The sequence below is a fragment of the Melitaea cinxia genome, chromosome 8, assembly GCF_905220565.1.
Source record: "Melitaea cinxia chromosome 8, ilMelCinx1.1, whole genome shotgun sequence".
NCBI classification, from domain to species: Eukaryota; Metazoa; Arthropoda; class Insecta; order Lepidoptera; family Nymphalidae; genus Melitaea; species Melitaea cinxia.
In genome coordinates this window covers 13,638,685-13,656,159 of record NC_059401.1, presented here as the reverse complement: position 1 = coordinate 13,656,159, position 17,475 = coordinate 13,638,685, and the positions used below count along the sequence as shown (strand labels likewise).

At 35.7% G+C, this 17,475-nt stretch overlaps 1 protein-coding gene and 1 long non-coding RNA gene across 2 annotated transcripts; both read right to left on the bottom strand.

Moving 5' to 3' along the window:
- Positions 1 to 5,346: 5,346 nt before the first annotated feature.
- On the bottom strand, positions 5,347 to 7,300 carry LOC123655474. The gene is made up of 3 exons (XR_006743409.1): positions 7,216 to 7,300; positions 6,649 to 6,756; positions 5,347 to 5,611 (listed from the first exon to the last, which is right to left on the bottom strand). It is a non-coding gene; the product is annotated as an uncharacterized LOC123655474 (long non-coding RNA).
- A 2,526-nt stretch (positions 7,301 to 9,826) lies between these two features.
- LOC123656046 (neuromedin-U receptor 2-like) lies at positions 9,827 to 10,351 on the bottom strand. The gene has a single exon (XM_045591767.1). The coding sequence runs from the start codon at positions 10,349 to 10,351 to the stop codon at positions 9,827 to 9,829; it is 525 nt and encodes a 174-aa protein (XP_045447723.1).
- Between the last annotated feature and the right edge of the window lie 7,124 nt (positions 10,352 to 17,475).

Below are 17,475 nucleotides of genomic sequence, written 5' to 3'. Positions count from 1 at the left end.
CAGGTAGGTTCCTTATAAGACGTAGGCATCCGCTAAGAACGGATTTTACGAAACTCGACCCCTAAGGGGGTAAAACGGGGGTTGGAAGTTTGTATGAAAGTCCTATGTTTTTGAAGTAAGAGACTTGAAATTTAAAATGTAAGCTCTATAGATGGTGAAAAGGTGTCCAAATAATGTATCTTAAGAAATCAACTCCTTTTTGGGGTTAAAACGGGGGATCGTAGGTTGACTCACTGATCACGAAATCTCCTAAACTATAACACCTACAAACTTGAAATTTAGCAAGTAGGCTCCTTATAAGACGTAGGCATCCGTTAAGAACGGATTTTACGAAACTCGACCCCTAAGGGGGTAAAACGGGGGTTGGAAGTTTGTATGAAAGTCCTATGTTTTTGAAGTAAGAGACTTTAAATTTAAATGTATGCTCTTTAGATGGTGAGAAGGTGTCCAAATAATGTATCTTTAGAAATCCATTTCTCTTTGGGGATAAAACGGGGGATGGTAGGTTGACTTACCTACTCATCACGAAATCTCCAAAATTATAACAGTTACAAACTTAAAATTAGGCAAGTACGTTCCTTATAGGACGTAGACATTCGCTAAGAATGAATTTTATGAAACTCGACCTCTAAGGGGATGAAACGGGGGTTGGAAGTTTCTATGAAAGTCCTATGTTTTTGAAGTAAGAAACTTGAAATTTAAAACGTGTGCTCTATAGATGGTGAGAAGGTGTCCAAATAATGCATCATAATCTATATATAAAAGAGAAAGATCACTGACTCACTCATCACGAGAACTCAAAAACAGCTGGATGGTCCATTCATCCAGGATGGACAAAGATGAAATTTGGCAGGGAGGTAGATTATAATTAGTAAACGTCCGCTCAAAACGGATTTTGCGATATTCCACCGCAAAGGGGTTTAATTGGGGGGTTGATACTTTGTATGAAACATATACAGCAGGGTCGGTTTAAAGCAAAATAACCGCGTTACCTAACCTAACCACCAACCCTATGTGTTCAAGAAACATTTACATTGATCACTTATAACTTTTAACTGAGGTAGGGCACAGCAGGAATTTCCTGCTCAAAGTATGGAGCTGCCCAACTGGGGTAGTACCTCGACCTTACAGAAGATCACAGCAAAATAATACTGTTTTCAAGCAGTATTGTGTTCCTGTTGGTGAGTAAGGTGACCAAAGCTCCTGGGGGATTGGGGATTGGGTCGGCAACGCGCTTGCGATGCTTCTGGTGTTGCAGGTGTCTATAAGCTACGGTAATCGCTTATCATCAGGTGAGCCGTACGCAGTAGTACAAAAAATATATTTTTTACAATATCTAACCTTTACGTTACTAGAATACTTTTTATTTACCCCTGTCGTCACGGAGTCACGAAGGAGCGTGCGTTACGCTATTCTGTGGCATATAGTTACGTAGAACCATATTAAAAACTAAATTGTATGCAGTATATTTAAACATATTTACACTACAATAGTATATTATTACTACATTATTTCATACCACAATTCTGACGAATTCAACAAACCATTTTGTTAAACGCGACGCGCGCTTCACGCGCACGTAGTCGCGGGCAACAGTTAGTGTATTATAAAACAAAGTCGCCAAAAATATATGTGATCGATTCCCTCAAAATCTACGGAACGGATTTTTATGCGGTTTCATCAATGGAGAGAGGGCTTCAAGAGGAAGGCTTATAGAACGGCTAAGCCGATTATGATGAGGGTTTCACTGGAAGTTTGCCGGGAAAACTTTGTGTCACACCGATTTCAACGCGGGCGAAGCCGCGGGCACAGCTAGTTAACACATATAATTGTGTTTGCTCGCAAACGAAAAAAAAAACTGACTTCAATTACATCGATAAGCAATATAACGTAGGTAGACGAAAAAAAAAAGGCAAATAGTTACACGTTATCAAATATTAGCCAGAAAGTATTCATCAGATTTCGATGAAATTTAAAAAATGTGGCTACAAGACAAGTATGATCGTTCGATTAAAACATGAATTATCAAAATCGGTATCCCAGTGAAAAGTTATGCGCAACGTAGGTCGACGAAAACTTAGTCAAAAAATAGTCAAAATATCATTAGATATAACTCAAAAAGTACTTGTTAAATCTCCATAAAATTTAAATGGGACTACATGACAAGAACCACCTTTAGATTAAAAAAATCATCGAAATTGGTACCACCCTATAAAAAATTCTGATTTAACATACATAAAACAAAAATAATTGTGTATGCTCTCAAAAGAAATTGTAGTGTGCAAACGTGCATACGTTTGTGTTGAAAGCCCCTATCCATATGGTTGTAACCTGTAGAGGTTACCAGGAACCATACACGTTTTAAAAACGGTCGAATCAAATTTAAATATTAATAAAAATTGTAATTGAATAATAATTGCAGAAGAACTTTGAAATGTTTTATTTAGTAATGTTGGCTCTTTATTCTATACTAGTGGTCGCCCAGAGATCGAAATTCGACCATAATTAATAATTCAAATTAAAGAAAACCAAAAATTTATGAATATAAAGAACTTTTTTTAATTTTTCATTTTGACTACAGACACAATCAACAAAAAAAGTATAATAAGCATATATGTGTCAAGTACATGATAGTGTGTATTTTTTTATTGATTTAATGTACTTTTTATGCAAAATTTAAAAAAATATGCGCATTCTGCACTTGTTCTCTAAATAAACTATAAGTGTGTGAAATTTCACACTCCTCTGTCTACGTAATTTTCGTAAAAAGGGGTACAAAGTTTTTGCTTCACGTATTAATACAGTGAATATATGTTACATGTATGTATACAGTTAATGTATGTACCTGCTGCTGCGTGGTGACTATGGGCAAAACACATGAGTTCACGTTATTTTTGGCGTAAACTTGTGGAGGCCTATGTCCAGCAGTGGACTGTATAGGCTGTAAAGATGAAGATATGTACCTAAAATTACTTCTAAATTCATTAATTCACGTAACTGTACAAAAACAACTAAAAATTCACTTTCGATCTTGACAGATTACAGTAGTATTAATATAGCATTAGACGAGCTATATCTATATGCCAATGCAAAAGTTGGCCATATATAAAAATAATGCTTACTGTATGTCAATTCGAATATACAATAAAATACCAGGCTCTCATAAGGATTTACCACTGATATTATGCAAGAAAGTTTTTTTATGAATTTCTGTTAAATAAATTATATTATAATGTTAATGACTACTTAAATGACCATATACCTATGACATGGATTTTGTTATTAATTCATAATCATATTTTTTAACCGACTTCAAAAAAAGGAGGAGGTTACTCAATTCGACCGTATATTATTATTTTTTTTTTTATGTATGTTCGGAGATAACTTCTTCGTTTATGAACCGATTTTGATAATTTTTTTTTTGTTGGAAAGGAGATATTCATAGTTTGGTACCATGATAAGGATACCAGGATCTGATGATGGGATCCCAGAGAAATCGAGGGAAACTTTCAAAAATCGTAAGGGTGACTAGTAAATTTAATCATGTTTTCATTAAGTACTATAAAGCAATACTATTTAATAAAGGTCTGGAGTCGATCTGATGATGGAGAAGAAAGATAGTCGAGGGAACTCTTCAACAATTTATAGCAATTACCTGCTTTATGAACTTAATTCGTTTCTATTGATGAGAACTTTGCACTTGTATGAGTTATAAGTGCCATTACAGTCTGGTGATGGAGACAAAAGTTAGTCGAGGGAACTCTTTAACGATTTATAGCAATTACCTGCTGTTTGAACTTAATTCGTTTCTATTGATGAGAACTTTGCATATATATGAGTTATAAGTACCATTTCAGTCTAATGATGGAGACGAAAGATAGTCGAGGGTACTCTTTAACGACTTATAGCAATTACCTGCTTTTTGAACTTAATTCGTTTCTATTGATGAGAACTTTGCACCTATATGAGTTACAAGTGCCATTAAAGTCTGATGATGGAGACGAAAGATAGTCGAGGGAATTCTTTAACGATTTATAGCAATTACCTGCTGTTTGAACTTAATTCGTTTCTATTGATGAGAACTTTGCATATATATGAGTTATAAGTGCCATTTCAGTCTGATGATGGAGACGAAAGATAGTCGAGGGACCTTTTCAACGATTTATAGCAATTACCTGCTGTGTGATCATCTGTGTCGCAGGACCAGATTTGATGATGGAGCCCATAAACACTCGAGGGAATTTCTCAACAATTTACAGCAGTTACCTTTTGCTGTTTGACGACCGCTTTGATATAATGGTGCATGTGCCGTGTCGGCGGCGCCTAAACACCGACGGTCGCGGGTTCTATTCCAGCTCGGAGTGGATATTTATGTTTGATAAATATTTATTTTTGGTCTAGTTGTTAATCCTTGTGGTTCTCCCAACCTAGCCTCGGAGAACACGCTAGGCTGTCAGTCCCGGTTGTTATTACGTACACCTGATAGCGAACTTTACTCATAGTATGTCGACGTGTTAGCGCAGCGGTCACAGCACCGGCTGTTGCGCTGGCGTTAGTGGGTTCAATCCCCACGCACGACAAACATTTGTATTGGCCATATAGATATTTGTCATGATCTGGGTGTTTGTGCTTGTGTATTGTGTATGTTTCCGAACCCCCGACATAAGAGAAAAAGCATCCTTGTTAGGTTTACCTATCACTAAAAATTGTAAAATAAAATAATTTTTAATAAAAAAAAACCGACTTCAAAAAGGAAACTAAAAAGTGAAAAATAAATTTACTTAATACAAAGTAATTCGTATTTTGATTTAGTTAATCAGAAATGATTAAATAAATATTTTATAATTTTGAAGTTGGTGCCAAGTAAATACTACAACAACCTGGCTATTGTAGCCAGGTTGTTGTAGTACAAATACAAACAACACACACACAACAAACAAGTACAAAAATATTATTAGATATGTCAAAACAATAACAGAATAATAACAGTATTCAACCTAATAGTCAATGAAACAAATTATGAAAGAAAACTGAATACAACTTATGAGTAGATACTAGAGTAGTTATTGTTTTACTTGGCACCGACTTCAAAATTATAAAATATTTATTTAATCATTTCTGATTAACTAAATCAAAATACGAATTACTTTGTACTAAGTAAATTTATTTTTCACTTTTTAGTTTCCTTTTTGAAGTCGGTTTTTTTTTGTTAATTTTCTCTCTTATTGACATGATTTATTTCGTTTTTTGGCAATTTATAAATTAAATGAACTATTTATGTCACATTTAACTAATATTTGCACACCGAAAATCGGTAGAATATTCTGGCAAATAAATAAATTATTATTATTATTATTAGCCTTGATCTTCGTTTATTTTTCTAACAGTATATGTCTACCCACTACACTATCTTGATTCATCTGATGTTTTTATATTACAATAAACTTTTACCTATTATAAGTACAAGTATTTTACAGCACAGTATGAAAAATATAGCACATGCCTACATATAACATAAAAAATTAATCATATCTTCACGTATATAATATACTAATTACTTTTACGATAAAACGATTTCAGTCTGCCTTTTGAATTTGGTTTTCCACAGCATCTGAAAGAAAATATCGTTAAAAATCTATATATATAAACATTTCGTGTCAAGATGTATGTTTTTTTTATGTAACTAGGTCGGCAAATAAAGCGTACGGCTCACCTGATGGTAAGCGATTACCGTAGCTTATAGACACCTGCAACACCAGAAGCATCGCAAGCGCGTTGCCGACCCAATCCCCAATCCCCCCAGGAGCTCTAGTCACCTTACTCACCAACAGGAACACAATACTGCTTGAAAACAGTATTATTTTGCTGTGATCTTCTGTAAGGTCGAGGTACTACTCAAGTCGGGCTGCTCCATATTTTGAGCAGGAAATTCCTGCTTTGACCTACTTCAGTTATGTATATATATGATATGATATTCAAAAATGTTTAGAATTCCTAATGTGGGTAACACAAAAATAAAAATCTTAGATATTCAGTTATGTATGTTAGCGATAAGCTCCAAAACTACTGAACCAACTTCTATCAAATTTTGTAAGGATCTGTAATTTGGTCCAACTTGGGGGATAAGGTAGTTTTTATCTCAAATGGTCCCGGTAGGTGGCGCTGCTATCGGTATGTAAGCAATGAAATTTTGGTAGCTGTTTTCCGGGCAGGATAACGTCTGCCGAGTCCGCTAGTAATATATAAATGAATCGCTCAATATTTGATAACAGCTTTTTTCAAGGGCTAAAATTCGGTTATTCTTTAAAATTTTAAACCTTTGTTGAAGGTTCTTACAGAAAGAAAATAAAAGAAACTTCGGAATTTCTGAAACCGCAACATTATTTAAAATTCATGCTTATGCGCTTAGACCAAATATAAAAATCATCATATCAAAAATTTCGATCTAGCAAGTACATCTTTCCATAGCTTAATTGGCTAGAACACCGACACGGTCAGTCGGAGATGCAGGTTTGATCCCCGCTGGAACGGTCGATTTTTGATATAATATTAAAAAATGTTTAAAATTCATGAGTTTGTTATTTCGTAAAATAGAACCACATCTGTCGATTCGGCTAGTAATAAATATAAATTACTATAGATACTTACTTTTAAAGCTTTTCTGAATTTAGATGACATGAGGCTAAAGAGGAGAGGATTTAAGATGATACTGAGCCAGTTGGTTATGAGACATGTATTGTAAATGCCTTCCCAAACCTGAAAAGAAAAATAATGCATTGATTATCATAAAACTAATATTTCAGGCCTTATTGTCGGCAAGTCTTTGTACAAAGTTTTCAATAAAAAAAATACGAAAAAATCTACGATGAATTAAAAATCGACTGATTGCCTCCACTTTTTAGATTTTAAATTAATTTTTGTTACGATATGAAGAAGTAACATACATTAAAAAAATACAATTGAATTGAGAACCTCCACCTTTTTTGGAAGTCGGTTAAATAAACTAATCCAGAACGTATAGTAGCGTCCCATTTCCTAGCAAAGTGCACTTTGCCAGGTGAGAATGAAATGAAAGTTTTGTTAGAATTTCGTCTATTTAGTTACTGTTGCGTCGTCGATTTGATTATCATCCAAGAACATCACCCAGAAGTGCCAAACTATACATTAAATTATTAGAAATGAACTAAAATTAAATCAATTTATAGTATGACTTACTCGACCTAGTCGTATGAGTTGTTTCATGTCACAGAAGAAAAAAAGTAAACGGTTCCAGAAAAATGGCAGCCAACAGATAAAGAAGGAGAACGTTATTGCTACTGAAAACAAAATTATAATATGATATTAAGGCATCATGATAACACAAACATATTTCTTTGTATATCTACTAAAAATATATACTATAATTATGTACTAATGGAATTTTGCTATCAGCAAAAATAAATAAGCGTCTTCTATCGTTGATACAACTTAATAAATTATTTATTAATAAATCTCTTCCACAATAAGTTATTGTATCTGTTAATCTATCTATATCTATCTATCTATACATTATATAAAAGTGAAAGGTCACTCATCACAAAATCTCCGAAACTATAACACCTACAAACTTGAAATTTGGCAGGTAGATTCCTTATAAGACGTAGGTATCCGCTAAGAACGGATTTTACGAAACTCGACCCCTAAGGAGGTAAAATGGGGGTTGCAAATTTGTATGAACGTCCTAGGTTTTTGAAGGAAGAGACTTGAAATTTAAAATGTAAGCTCTATAGATGGTAAAAAGGTGTCCAAATAATGCATCTTTAGAAATCAACTCCCTTTTGGGGTTAAAACGGGGGATAGTAGGTTGACTCACTCATCACGAAATATTCGAAACTATAACGGCTACAAGCATGAAATTTGGCAGGTACGTTCCTTATAGGGCATAGACATTCGTTAAGACCGGGTTTTATGAAATTCGACCCCTAAGAAGGTGAAACGGGGCTTGGAAGTTTGTATGAAAGTCCTGTGTTTTTGAAGTAAGAGACTTGAAATTTAAAATGTTTGCTCTATAGATTGTGAGAAGGTGTCCAAATAATGCATCGTAATCTATATAAAAGAGAAGGTCACTGACTCACTCATCACGAGAACTCAAAAACCGCTGGATGGTCCATCCATCCAGGATGGACAAAGATGAAATTTAGCGGGGAGGTAGATTATAGTTAGTAGACGTCCGCTAAGAACGGATTTTGAGATATACCACCGCTAAGGGGGTTTAATTGGGGTTAATACTTTGTATGAAACATAAACAGCAGCTATAAGTTCGCCTGATAGGTTATTTATACTACAGCCTGAAAATAAAGCTCAAAATGTGGTGTATAGAGAGGTTTTATAAAAGTAACTATTAAATTATAATGTGATCAAATTGTGCCTTTTAAAAAGTTACTCAGTGGGATAAGCATTTCAAGTGATTGAAATTAAAAAAATAATTTGCGTTAAACATCTTAATAGTAATGCATATCTTCATAACCACGCTAACGTATACTCGGGCAACAGTTAGTGTATTATAAAACAAAGTCACCAAAAGTGTATGTGATCGATTCCCTCAAAATCTACTGAATCATGCGATTTCACCAATGGAGAGAAGGCTTCAAGAGGAAGGTCTACGGAACGACTAAGCCGATTTTGATGAGAGTTTCACTGGAAGTTTGCCAGGAAAACTTTGTGACACACTGATTTCAACGCGGGCGTACCCGCGGTCACAGTTAGTATCTTTATAAAGCTACGTGTATATACAGTCGTAAGAATGTGTTACATTATGAATGTTTCAGATTTTTACGACAATTATGAATTACAAACATCCTGGTACTATATCTGTGATTAAAAAACTTTGTAAAACACTGATTTCAACGCGGGCGAAGCCACGGGCACAGCTAGTATATCTATATATATAAAAATAGTACCATAAAAAGCTTAGAACGACAGATTCAAGATATTCAATTTCGAACAAGAAATATAAGACCGGAGATGCGTAATAATCTGGTCTCTGACAATGACAACAGCATCCGAATCGTGTCAGTCATGTCTTTTTGACACAAAGTCGACCCGGGACCGGGACCCGGAACCCCTGTTCGGTACTCAAATCCATCGACAAAAGGGAACGAAGTACCTAGGCATCAAACTCGACAGTAAACTCACTTTTAGATCTCATATCGACCGGCTCCGTAGCAGGGCAGCGTTCGTTCTTGGTCGATTATACACAATGATATGCGGAAGGAGTAAAATATATCATAGAAATAAGACAACGTTATACAAGGTCTGCGTACATAACATAATGACATATGCATGCCCTATCTTGGCTCATATCAAGCCGTGTACATATCTTCAGACGATTCAAAAGAATTTTGCTACGCACCGCCATGCACTCGCCATAGTACGTGCGTAATGTTGACTTACATTGCGACCTTAGGATCAATTCAATCGCGAAGCATTTCAAAATACTCGGTACGGCGTACTTTCGCCTAAGCGCGTATTCGCCTTTTGTAGCAGCGGCTTGGCAATACGTAGGTAGAGTAAATCTACAGACACGACTTAGACGTCTCTACGGGCCGTGCCTGTAGCTATATAGCGCTCTCTACAACGCTTTCCTATAGACCGATTTCATTCTTAGCTGGGTACTCGTCAAACAAAAATGTTGCATGATTAATAATTTTATTAACATATTAACACTACAATTAATGCTTTGTTTAATTAAATTAACTGTACTATTGAGAAAACGAATAACTTATTATTTACTAACACTACACAAAATTTAAATGCAATCACGTACAACTAGTCTAATAATTATTAACTATTTACCAATGAGTTTGTTGACTTTTTTCCTATTGTCCTTGTGATTAAATATCTTCTTTTTTGAGTTTACTTTCTCACTAATATTCACTTTGAACGCAATCATAATGTAAACGAATAACATTATTGTAAGAGGAATTATGTAAGTCACCACAGCCAAAACACCGTTGATAATTCTAGCTATAGGGCTTGGAACTGTGAAGCAAAATGAAAATTTTTCTGTTGTTATTAATTCCGTCGCTAATAGTTCGGGTAGCGTCACAACTATAGCAATTATCCATGTACATATTATCACTTTCATAACTCTCCTTAGAGACGGAACAGGCTTCGATGATAGGGGATGCATTACAGCCATGTATCTCTCTATCGCTAGTATCGTCATCACCAAAATACTGTTATTCCACAACAGTAAAACAAAAAAAGTATGAACTTTGCAAGCAATGTTTCCGAATGTATACGTATCAGTTACAACCAAATAGATTTCCAGGAATATTCCAAACGACACTATCAAATCAGAGACAGCCATGTCAAACAGGTAGTAGTTAGTTGTCGTGTGCATATGTTTGTCGTAATATATGACTGTGCAGGTAAGTACATTGCCGATAAGACCTGTTATGAAAATTGTAACAAGTACTGAAAGTGAAAAAAATCGTAACCACCATGGATCGTCAAGTGCTATACTTTCTATATACGATATCCACTGTTCTATATCATATTCGGTTTTCACATCCGTTAAATTAAACATTTTCTTTGTATGATATTTAAAGATACAATAAGTATAGAGATATATCCGTTTTGATATTAATGTGCTTGCGTACTGTATGGAAGCCTAATGGACACTGTTGCTTTAATAACTATTATCCTCTTGTATGTACTGTAGTCTTCTGTGTTACGATAATTGTATTTGCAGAGTAAACACTCTAATAGATTATCAGACACAAAAAAAATTTTACTCAACAAAGCCAGTTGTTTTTTTCTAATTAAAACCATTTAGCTTTTGTATTTAGTAATATGGCTAAAAGCATAATGGAAAAATTACTTGGTTGAATTGTTGTTAGTATCATTAGTTTAACAGTAAATATCAGGTCTACCTTACTTGGCACTTGGGCACATTTACTAAAACTTTTTTTTATCTATACAAATAAATAAAATTGGAGTATCATTTCTTAATATTAAAAAACGGGTTTTTATTAAATGCATATGGATGTATGCACGGTACATATACCAAAATAGCATTTTTCACATTTTTTTGTCTGTCTGTTTGTTCCGGCTAATCTCTGAAACGCCTGGACCGATTTTGACAGAAATTTTACTGGCAGATAGCTGATGTAATAAGGAGTAACTTAGGTTACTTTTATTATAGAAATTTATTTATTTATTTGATTTGCCTCCATCGGTCTCTGTCCATAGCGTCTCTTACGACCGTGTAAAACTTAGTGGCAGATGAGTTTTTGACCTGGTCTGCCCATCTCGTTGGTGAACGACCGCGCGATCTTTTGCCGTCCGTGTTTCCAACCACAATTAGATCTCTCCAGATTTTTATCGCCTCTGCGTATCGTGTGGCCGAAGTACGACAAAATACGCCGTTGGCATATGGTGGACAACCTGGTTTTGATATGGAGCTGAGCCAGGATCGATGCATTAGTACGTTTCGCAGTCCAAGGTATTCTCAGCATTCGCCTCCAGCACCACATTTCGAATGCATCAATCCTTTGTCTTTTTCGGGCCAGGATTGTCCATGTCTCAACTCCATACAGGAAGGGAAGGGAATACAAGGGCTCGTACCAGTCTGATCTTAGTTCTGATACCGATTCCCCTTTTCTTCCAAATGTTGTTCAGACGCGCCATAGCATCCTTTGCAATCCCAATACGCCTTCTTATTTCGGGGACACAACTGGCGTCATTGCAGATTTGGGCACCTAAGTAAATGTAGCGATCGACGTTCTCAATGGCCGGAATGTTGAGAGTATCTTTTGGTAGGTTTCCGGCTCGATTCACTATTATAACCTTGGTTTTTGTTCGATTTACTGCAAGCCCCATATTTAGACTTTCTAACTCCAACCTATAGAACAGCTCTCTCATATCTTCTACGGGTGTTGCGAGAAGAATGGTGTCGTCAGCATACCTGAGATTCGATAGTCTCTTTCCACCTATAGGAAAACCTTTCCTCCAATTTTCAATTGTTTTTCTAAAAACATTAATATTACTACTAAAAATACTTTGGCAACAGTGGCGTAGCGTGGGCTGAGCCAGAAGGGCCATATGCCCGAGAGGCACATTTATGGGGCATCAAAATCTTCATATATTTTATTTAATAATTATATTTGCCTATCAATAGCGTAAAAGTACGAAAGAGAGGAAGCGAGATGAAGTCGAGTGCCGTCGAAGTGCACTCACTAGTATGTAGTAATTAGTAGAAAATTTAATACAATCACTACCACCAACACGCATAGCGTGTTGGCGTTTCAGCGCGTGCGTGTTTTTTGAATTTTAGAAAACAAAAAGGCCAATAATGGCTAGATTTTTTCATTCCAACTGCTAGTACTTGATCTTACTATTGTGAGCTATGCAATTCTTAAGTCATCTGGAAATATTAGTATACTGGATTGTACTCTATTGTAATCTTTTTTATGAAGTCATAACTAATTTTCATCAACAAATCAGCGTGTTTAGCTCGTTAGCCACTGATGTAATAAATCTAATAGACCAAAAAAATAATAATTAATTAACAAAGCTAACTGTCGATAAAACAAGCAGTCCTAATAGTGGCAGATTTACTAGTAGGATGAGTAGGTCGGAGAAAAAGTCGATATATTTTAAGGGGCGGCAAATTTGGCTTAATTTTTTTTTATTTTAAAGAAATAAAAAAAGATAGACGAAGATACACGAAGTAACTGAGTCTCGAAAATTAAAAAAAATGTTTGACATTTTTTTTCACACTGTACACAGTGTACTCAACTCTCACAATATCTAAATAGAAAAAATTACCACACGCTCTCTAAAATAATTATGTTTTTGAGACGATGAATTTAAAAAATCTTAAATATAAGAAATCATCTTTTAAATTCACATCAATCTATAAGATAAGTACAGTATGAAAGTTTTTATGTTGAAAATGTGCATTGTATTGTATATACAGCTATTGTATGTATGTAAAATTGAAAATAATTAACGTTTATTGTTTTGTTAAGATCCCCATATTTCGGCAATGTTTCAGTCACCATGATCATGGGGAGTCTGATGTACGGTGCTTGTAGATGGCGACAGATCAGAAAAATCTGTCTATCTTCTTTCTTTTTCGTTTTGGATGACTAGTTTTGGCACACGGACGCATTTGTTCACGCCGACAAACTACAATGACAGTCCGTAGCGTGCATTTCATATAGGCAGAAAGAAAGGCACTGGCTACCTTGGCATGTTACTAAAAATTATATACAAAACATGAACATTACATATTTTTGAAAAAGTCATAAATCAAAATTCAATTTAAATCCGCTTCAAAAAATCCGCCGTCATATATGCGATATCAGCGCTTCGTGCGCATCGACGACGGGCCTTTTATGAAACTTCTGCCTATAATCGCTTAACAAATGTTAGCAATGACAGTAAGACATTAGATATATAATCCTACAATTTTATAATGTCGTGCGCGTCATATGGAATACGAACAAAGTATTGTGTTTTTAACATTGGTCGGTTTAACAACGAAATTAGGCACAGCCTAAGAATAAACTGTCAATTAAATTGTCTTGAATTTGATGCCGTTTGTACTAATAACTATGATTTTTGACACGGTCGTATTTTTTTTATGTCACTAGGTCGGCAAACAAGCGTACGGCTCACCTGATGGTAAGCGATTACCGTAGCTTATAGACACCTGCAACACCAGAAGCATCGCAAGCGCGTTGCCGACCCAATCCCCAATCCCCCAGGAGCTCTGGTCACCTTACTCACCAACAGGAACACAACACTGCTTGAAAACAGTATTATTTTGCTGTGATCTTCTGTAAGGTCGAAGTACTACCCCAGTCGGGCTGCTCCATATTTTGAGCAGGAAATTCCTTCTGTGCCCTATCTCAGTTAATCAGTTAGTATAATCGCATCCGCCGAATCATTCCATAGAGTAATATCTGGTAATATTATGACAATTCACTTTGAATTTTTCGTTTGTACGTTTTCGTTATTAGTGAAAATATTAATATATTAGTGATGGATAAGTTTACTTGCTGGTGCGCGCGTTAAAAAAAAGTTAAAATTAAAAAAAATTGAATTAGAATGAAATAGAATGTGAAGTAATAAGAGATTTGTTTCTTCTAACGCGGCGAACTAAATCAGAGAGAGATAAAAAAAAATTAAGAAATGGTTAGCTATTAAAAGTAACTAGTTCTAGAGAAAGAAAAAAAATTGAATCCAGACCAACATTTGGAAAAAGTAATTTAATACAAGTAAATCTAAAATTAACACAAATTAATCTTTATAATCTAGGAATAAACATACATCCTTACACTGTTTTTATAGATTAACAATATTCTTTCAAACATCAAACATAAACTCGTTATATTGCTGATTGATAAAAAAAATACAAATACTACTAGCTAATATAAAAAATCATTTAAAAAACTACACGAGGGTTCGATTTACTTCTGGCACATGGGTGGAGGTTAACTAACGTCACATAACTTTGTGTGAATCCTAGACACGTGTCTCATCTGTAATCCCCTGGATGATCACCCACGCGGTTCCAAGTCTAGTTGTCCATCAAATCAAAGCCACCTTCCACCGCCGCGTGGTCTACCGTAGGACGGGGCTTGCACACGCCGAGTTTAAAAAAAATGTCTTCTTTGCCAGAGAGTAGATTCAAGGGTGCAAAAAGTGTTCTTGATGGTCAAGGATGTTGATCGGAATTCTGGTAAATATTAGGCTAATATGTTGGTCATAAAGTTGGGCGTAAAGTTGGGGTCCTAGCGGCCAACCCACAAGTCCGGCCACGTGGTATCACCAGCAACAACTACCCGCACGTGTCCGCCACCGTCCGTTGAGACGGAAATGGCCCACAAAAAACAAGCACATCCTAACATAATTTAATTAAAATAAAAAATACACTTCAGAACAATTAAAAATAATCTTATAACAACCTACACAGATTTAACAATTAACACAAAGCAAGCTATATATTAAAATTAAAACGAGTGTGTAATATAACAACGACTCACCCAACCAAAACGCACCCCAAATTTCACCGAGGCTAAAGACGGGGGAAAAAAGGAGGAGCCGCACAGCAACAGCGCTTAAGTAGAGCGAGCCTAACCCACACCGTGGAGTCCCCACCAAAGGTTGCTTCCGCAGCCCTACGTCACAAGAACAACTAACAGCGCTAACGCCTAGCAAATAAGAAAAGCAATCCGACGAAACGAAATAATTGCTTATAAAAAATATACGTTACACTGTGAAATATGTAACGGAGTTGTGTGTTTGATGAAAGAAAATAATGCTTCTAAATTCAACACGTTCGATTTTACAGATAAATTAAAAATTGTCAATTGTAGGCCCATACCCAGCTTAAATATAAAACAGAAATCTGCAAACGGAACTGTAACTAAGAAATTTTGTATAAGTATTATTTATTTATTTTTATTTATTTACTCTTTATTGTACACCACAATATGCAAGTATAAAATAATAATAATACAGACAACTTAAAAATGTGTAGTACAAGAGGCGGTCTTATGGCTAGTTAGCCATTTCTTCCAGACAACCCGAACTAGGATTGAATACTATTTATTTGAAGATCGGGTAGGTGGTGCAGTTACATTGTAATAAACTTACATACAAATATCTACACATTAATACTTACAAGCAATACATATATATACATTTGAATAATATAATATAATAAACTAATAAATATAACAACAGTATCTCATAGCACTTACAATTAATTTCGCCATAAATAAATAAAAATAATAAAAATTAATAAATACAATAAATAAATAAATTTAATTGGAATCGCCCTCAGTATTAAGGTAATGTATCTTAACTAATCTTTTGAACGTTGGGAGTGATTTGGCTTCTCTGATACATAATGGTAAATCATTCCATAGTTTAATTGCCCGAATAGTGAAAGACTGACTGAATAATGTAGTTTTATGAACAGGCATTTTTAACATTAGTCTCCTCGAAGATCTTAGGGAAGAAGGGTCCCCGAGAAATTCGAACTTATCTTTTAAATAAGACGGAGCCTTAGGATCAAACAACGCACAGTACAGAAGAGATAAAGTATGCAGGTTTCGGCGAGAACGTATTGGAAGCCACTTGAGCTTGGAACGAAATTCGGAAACATGGTCATATTTGCGAAGGCAGAATATAAACCGTATAGCAAAGTTTTGAAGACGCTCAAGCCTATTAAGTTGGTCCTCTGTTAGATTAATATAGCTTACATCTGCATAGTTGAGAATCGATAGGAGGAGAGAATTCGCCAACATAATTTTGGTAGGAATTGGTAAAAAAAACTTGAGGCGCTGTAGGGAGCTCAGCGCAGCGAAGGTTCTTCTTCTGACCTCTTTTAATTGTACTGACCACGACAAAGTCCGATCAAGTTGTATACCAAGGTCCTTTACGGTGGCACAGTAAGGCAGACTAATACCATTATAAAAGATAGTAGGTAGTGTTGAGCTATCAACCGCTGCGATCAAGCTTGGACTACCAATAACTATAACCTGTGATTTGCTCGGGTTAACATTAAGTCCGTAGCGTCTGCTCCACTCAGAAATGTTAGCTAAGTCTCTGTTGATTAACTCGATTGTACTATGAAGATCTTGAAGCGTAGTGTGACGATAAATTTGGACATCGTCTGCATACATATGGTACAGAGATGAAATGGATTGAGTAATCGAATTGATGAAAATTGAGAAGAGCAATGGAGATAGAACGCCGCCTTGAGGCACGCCGGCTTGGACATCACACCATGAAGATGTGGCATCATCGTAGCGTATGCGCTGTCGTCGCCCTTTGAGGTAGCTCAGAAACCAGTCTGTCACCGAGTGAGACATGTTAAAAGCGCGCAACACACTCAATAGAATGTCGTGGTCAACACAGTTGAACGCGTTACTGAAGTCCAAAAGTATCAAAACAGTGAGCTGTTTGTTATCCATAGCCAGTCGGATGTCGTCGGTAACCTTGACCAGAGCTGAAGCCGTACTATGACCAGAACGAAATCCAGACTGAAGAGGATTTAGGAGGGAATGTTTGTAAAGGAAACTATTTAATTGTTGGAAAACTAACTTTTCAAGGATTTTTGAGAGGAAAGGAAGAATAGAAATCGGCCGGAAATCGGATACACAGGTAGCACTAGTTTTTTTAGGAATCGGGATAATATGTGCATCTTTCCAGGTTTTGGGAAACTTACTACACGTGAGAGAGTAATTAAGGATGTGTAACAGAATAGGAATAATTATATCTAGGATAGGGATGATCATATTACGGCTTAAGCAGTCGGCTCCGACGGCATTCGAAGCCACAGACAGCGCAACTCTTCCAACATCACTGTCGGTGACAGAGGAGAAAGTAAACGGTAAGATGTTAGAAGTTGATAGTGATGAAAGATAATTTAACGTTTGATGTTTATCAGCATCATTGAGTATCGTGGAAGAG